Genomic DNA, 6,154 nt, shown 5'->3' with positions numbered 1-6,154 from the left:
AGCCATTTCCCAGACCAAAGGACAGTCTTTTTTTCCATAGAGTCTACCTAAGAGAAGCCAACTCCTTCCCACCTCCCCCCTTCCAAGGATGTTAGCCCCATCCTTACTGCTGCTTTTTGGACTTGTTGACCCCAGCTCAGACTACCTGATGTTGATCTAATGGGTCAGTAAGCACACCATCACCATGCAGGTCCAGAAGGGTGAGACAAGGTCAAGATCCAGGCCAGCAGTGTCCATGGTCAGGCAAAAACACGTTTGGGGCTGAGGTAGAGACCAGCAGCCCCACATCATCACTCAAAGAGAGGCTGATGGACCTGAGCTGAGCTTAAATTGGCTCCTGGGCCCATGGGTGTGGGGTGGAAGCCCCAGGTGAGGCAGCTTGGAGCTGATAAGAGCTATTAGTGCCCTCAATGTTGGTGTTACTGGCACCTGTGAGAAGAGCTTTGAGAGTTTTAATAAAGAAAACAAATATAGGATTTTTCAGATGAAAGTGAGGTTTGGGAAGCCAACAATAAATAAATAAATAAATAGATAGATAGATAAATAAATAAATAAATAAAAGTGACAGCCTTTTACCAAGCTCTGTCTGTGCAGCACACACCTATCAACCTGCTGGTACCTCCTTTGTATGTCCTGTTTCCACCTCAGCTCTGCATTCTCCAGCATTGGAAAACCCACTGTGACCTTAAAAACCAGGAAGGCACGAGGGTTCTGTTGCATGTCCCAGGATTAGTTTATCTATCCAGCTCCTTGCTGGTTGACAACAGGTGTTCAGAGACAGAAAATAACCCACAAAGTAACTTTGGGGGAAAATCTGTGTGCTAACTTAGACAACTTGGAGAGAAAAATCATGGAATTATAGAATTACAGAATGTTTTGGGTTGGAAGGTACCTTTAAAGGTCATCTAGCCCAGTCAATCTGGGCTGTACATAAAGGATACAAAACAGGCATTTTGCTCCCTCCCAGCATCCTCCAGATGTCCTTTCTCTCAACTTGGGGCAGAATGCAATACATCACACTACATTTTCAGCTGTTTCCAAATTTCCTAATATTAGAAATTTAGCTTTTGTTTTATTTATTTATTTATTTATTTATTTATTTATTATTTTATTTTCCCCACTGTGCACAGTGAAGCATGGGCAGTTTGTGTGCAGAGGGTCTATGCAGAATGATTTTAACACAGCGTGTCCTGTGCCTTGAACCACTTCCCTGGCAGCTTTTCCCCAGTCTGAACAATTTACTCCCTTGCAGCCAACTGCCCAGAGAGCTTCAGACCTTTCAAAACTCCATGCTATTTTTGGCAGGTTTGTTTTCTGTAGATCACTAACTCTGCCTCAGGCCATGAAGAGCCTCTTTGGAGGAGTCTGTTTGCAGGAAGGTATCTCCAAAAAGGTGTCCAAAGCTGTGCACATCACCCTGAGGTTCCTTTGCTATTGCTTCTTGCTATACATTGGCTGTTAGGACAGCAAGTGTCTCGCTGGGCAGTAAGACCTCAGCATGGTTCATGGTAGAAAATAATTCTGGAGGCAAAAAGGAACATTGTCTGCTGCAGGGGAAGGGGCTACTTGCCACAGCTCTTCTCTAGGGGCATCCTTACCATCTTCTTAACAGTAAGCCACCCCAGTCTGAGCAGCAAGCTCAATGGAGTGCTTTAGTTTAGCACATTAACTCAGTTTGCCCTTGCAAAGAGTAAGTCACTAAAATAGCCTTGATTTTTTTCAAGCAACTCTGTGTGGTTGGACTTTCAGGTCCCTAAGGTCAAAGTACACCTCTGTGGGGAGCAGTGCTTAGAGCTCCTGTTTCTAATCAACGTTTATTTTATTGTTTTCCCCTTTCTCCTGTGACGTTACTCCTCACACAGCTCAGCTCTGGGCAGCAGGAGGACGGTTGTAAAGCCAGGCACTCTCCAGCACTAGCTCTTCTGCTTCTCCTGCAGGTACTCAGCCTATTTTTACAATCTGGTTTCCTTGTGGTGTTTGCAGAGAGACCAGCAGGCTTACTGGTCATGCAGAAGGGGAAGGTTGTCTCGGGGAGGTTTGCTGCAGGCTGGGCCATGCAGCTCAGGAACACCCAGGAGAACTTCCTGGGTGGGAAGGACTTTGTGGAGGTTCTGAGCCCAGGCTGGTCGGAGGTGAGGTTGTCAAACACCAAACGCTGTCTGTGACAAGGAGGAGTGGTGCAGGACAGTGGGGTCCTGCTCCAAGTGAGCTCCTCTGACCGTGAGGACCAGATGTACCAGTGAACCTGTGCCTGGTTTTATGCTGACCTTGCTCTTGTGTCAGTGGGGCTGAAATCTCTCCTTGCCAGCTGTTTCCTATGCACTCTGCTGCAGAAGGGCAATGCCAGATGATATGAATCCAATATACAAGAAAATGCCAAGGACAACCCTGTTTATATGTACAGTCTGGGGGAGGAGAGGCTGGAGAGCAGACCATAGAAAAGGATCTGGGGGTTCTGATGGAGAGCAAGTTGAGTAGGAGTCAAGTGCGCCTTGGCAGCCGAAAGGGCTAACCGTACCTTGGGGTGCACCAAACAGGCATGGCTAGCTGGTCAAAGGAAGGGATTGTCCTGCTCTGCTCTGTGCTGGTGCAGCCTCACCTTGAGCACTGTGTGCAGTTTTGGGTGCCACAACGTAAGAAGGACATAAAACTGTTTGAAAGTCCGCAAAGAAGGACCACAAAGATGGAAAAGGGTCTGGAGGGGAAGACGTGTGAGGAGTGGCTGAGGGCCCTGGGTTTGTTCAGCCCTGAGCAGAGCAGGCTGAGGGGAGGCCTCATGGCGGCCTGCAGCTCCCTCACAGGGAACGGAGGGGCAGGCACTGAGCTCTGCTCTCTGGGGACAGTGACAGGACCTGAGGGAACAGCATGGAGCTGGGACAGGGGAGGGTCAGGCTGGGGGTTAGGGAAAGGTTCTTCACCCAGAGGGTGGTCAGGCACTGGGACAGGCTCCCCAGGGACGTGGTCAAAGCACCGAGGCTGCTGGAATCACAGAATCACAGAATTTTCTAGGTTGGAAGAGACCTCAAGGTCATCGAGTCCAACCTCTGACCTAACGCTAACAGCCCTCCACTAAAGTTCAAGAAGTGTTTGGTCAACACTCTCAGACAGAGGGTATGATTTTTGGGTGGCCCTTTATGGAGCCAGGAGGTGGAGTTGGAGATCCTTGTGGGTCCCTTCCAACACAGGATGTTCTATGAATATATGAATTTATTGCTTCTGTACTTGTGCCACCTGCAGGCCAAAAGAAAACCCATTTGATCTCCATTGACAGTTCAGTTAACAGCTTCCTGGATCGTTTCCCTGAGCAGCTGGGTGCTCCTCACCTTCCTCTTGTGTGGTTTTGCACTCTGTTCTCAGCCCTGGGACGATGTCCTGGAAGGAAAAACACATAAGTCCACCCCCTTGCTTCATCCAGCGCCTGGACCACCTCGTGTTGACTGTTAAGAGCATTGAGGACACTGTCACCTTCTACTCCAAAGTCCTGGGCATGGAAGTGGTGACTTTCAAGGTAACATGGGGGAAAGGCCGAGGGGAGCTAAAGTAGTAGTCCTGAGCCAGTGGCTGGTTCCTGTGGATCTGACGGTATCTCTGGGATTTCTCCTTGGTCTGGGGATGGTAGAGCTAACAAAGTCAGGCAGTTGCACTCACATCCCAGGGCTACAGTGAGCATCAATCTGCTCTTCAGATGGGCACAGATGGCAGGTCACTGCCCTGCATTTCCGTGGGGATCAGGTCTCAGTTGCTGTATAAGTCTGAAGAAATATTGGGGGCCCACAAAGAAAAGAGGTGTCAGAACCTCCTTCCTCACCATCTTCCCACTGCCTCATCTTTGTTCCCTCCGCAGTTCCCAGAGTGTGCATTATTTTTATGGCTGTCCCACAGGCAGGATGGAGGGTGCCCAGAACTGAAAATTCTCATCTTTATGGCTTAGAAGCAGCTGCAAGTGGCCATAGGACTCTCTTGGGTCACTGCATCTCCAGGGATGTGGTGGGAATCTTGCAGCAGTCAACTCTTGCCTTGGGTTATCCCAGTAAGAGCCCAGAGTTAGCAGGACTACAGCCATGTCCCCAGGACTTTTAGGACTACACAGCTGAATGGATGCTGAAAGCTTCCAGCCTAGTAAGTCTCTTTGGTATTGATTCTTTTCTCTTTTTTTTGGTGGGGACAGGAAAATCGCAAAGCTTTACGTTTTGGCAACCAGAAGTTTAACCTGCATGAGGTTGGGAAGGAATTTGAACCCAAGGCTCACCACCCAGTCCCCGGCTCTGCAGATATCTGCCTTATCACACAGGCACCCCTGGAGCAGCTTTTGAGTCATCTGAAGGTGAGCAAGGTGTAGAGTGTGCACAGGGCAGTGTAACCCTGGGAGGCATGAGGCCAGAGCCTCACAAGTGACACTTTAAAGGTCTGTGCTTTGGGGAATGTCAGAATTTTCTCATACAATGTCGCATGCTTTTAAGGCTGGAGGGAAGAGTGCATAACGACCTGGTAAAAATCCCTTGAGCATTAAACCCCTGCTTTTATGTCTCCTCCCAGGCCTGTGGGGTGATCATTGAAGAAGGTCCTGTGGCCAGGACTGGTGCCGTGGGTCCAATAACATCCATCTACTTCCGAGACCCCGATGAGAACCTGATTGAGGTTTCTAGGTACAGCACAGACATGAGTGCAGTCAGCGGAGGGGAGCCCTAACCACAACCCGTACTCTCAGCCTGAGTCCCAGCAGGAGGTATGATGCAGAGGCCAGGATTTTGATGGTCTGTATGCAGATTCAAGCTTTCATTTTGTAAACCTATGACAAGTCTCAGCTCCCAGCTGTAAAGCTGCATGAGCCTCAAGAGCTTTCTAAAGACAGGATCAGCCCCAGCTTGCTCTGTACTCACCCCTGGATGTGAATTCTACTTCTATAAATCAATGTCAATGGAGACTTCATGGCTTTCTTGGGAGATCCATCCTGCTGAAACCTATCTCCTCTCTGGGAACTGGGAACTGGGTCTCAGCGTCTGACACACAATGTGCTTGTGAAGCTGTGGCTCTGTGCCTCATACTCAGCTCTGCATAAATACTTGAATATTTATAGGGTTTCTGTCACCGGGGATGGGAGAAAGCAGCAGTGAGGAGCAGCAAGGAGGTGGCTGTAAGGAGGGGAGGGTTTCTAAAGTCAGGGAGCTCACCTGAATTTCTGCAGGGGTGAAGGGGAAATGAGGTGCTAAGAAGACAGTGGCATCAGGCACAAAACTTCTACGTTGGCTCTCCTTGCAGCTCAACATGGTTGTCTTGGACTGTCATCTGAGTTTCCTTCTTTCTTAAATACTGCAATTATTTAAAAAGCATGAAGGAACAAAGAGGGGTTACTTGTTTTTTTTTTTTTCCAGGAGAGCAGTTCCCCAGCTGGCCACACTGCGGTAGCAACGGTATCATCAAGGAAACAGTGCTGGAAGGCAGAGAGAACTCTTCTGACCTCTACAGTCAAAATCACCTCTAAAACTGAAATAATCAGTGAATTGTTTTATTTTAAAATGTCATTTCGTGGAAAATCCATCTCCTCCATGGTGGAAGAAAAGCAAATCCCTAATAAATGCAGTGCTTCCAATGACCCAAATCTTGTGTCAGTGCTGGCAGTAGGGATGAAAGCTGCTTGTAGCTCACTTTGAACCATTTGTGGGAGTGAGTGATAAGCACTCCCCTGGGAGGAGACACCACAACTCACCACCTTTGCCCTGTACGTGCAGAACAGGAGGGGACCCTTCGGGAAGGGGACCCCTGGGAAAGGGGGAGCCCCTGGGCAGGAGCCCTGGTTCTGTGGCCGCTCTCCAGGGTGCTGACAGTCACCAAGCATCCTCGCTCCTACCAGCCCGGCCCCAGCTCCCAGCTCTACTGGCCTGGGCTTCTCCCTGCCCAGGTTCTTGTTCCAGCCCTACCCTGTTCATTTTTGGCCTGGGTTTGTCCTTACTGATTGCTTGCTCACAGGTGTCCTGCCTGGCTCGGCGCTGGAAGTGTTGTTTTACTCAGTGAGCTCGCTACTGTAAATATGTTTGGGAAGAAAGGTTTCCTGTTCTTATTTTTATTTTAAGCATCATTTATCTTGGAACAGCAGTAGAAAGAAGGACAATGGCTCTTTTCTTACTCAACTTGACAGGAGAAGTTAGGAACTTTG

The 6,154-nt window shown here is 48.9% G+C and overlaps 1 protein-coding gene across 2 annotated transcripts; it reads left to right on the top strand.

The window, feature by feature from the left end:
• The first annotated feature begins 1,862 nt into the window (after positions 1-1,862).
• On the top strand, positions 1,863-5,593 carry GLOD5 (glyoxalase domain containing 5). Of its 2 annotated transcripts, none has more exons than XM_084534996.1 (5): positions 1,863-1,937; positions 3,358-3,508; positions 4,169-4,324; positions 4,537-4,726; positions 5,373-5,593. In XM_084534996.1, exons 2-4 carry the CDS (start codon positions 3,368-3,370, stop codon positions 4,687-4,689), a joined length of 450 nt encoding a protein of 149 aa, XP_084391122.1. In that variant the 5' UTR covers positions 1,863-1,937; positions 3,358-3,367; the 3' UTR covers positions 4,690-4,726; positions 5,373-5,593. The 2 variants fall into 2 exon arrangements, with proteins under 2 accessions (XP_084391122.1, XP_084391123.1); XM_084534997.1 differs by having other exon boundaries at positions 1,885-1,937; positions 3,238-3,508.
• The last annotated feature ends 561 nt before the right edge of the window (positions 5,594-6,154 follow it).

This window comes from Aythya ferina (genome assembly GCF_964211825.1).
Source record: "Aythya ferina genome assembly, chromosome: 13".
Taxonomy (NCBI): domain Eukaryota; kingdom Metazoa; phylum Chordata; class Aves; order Anseriformes; family Anatidae; genus Aythya; species Aythya ferina.
This window is presented reverse-complemented; position numbering and strand designations above follow the sequence as displayed.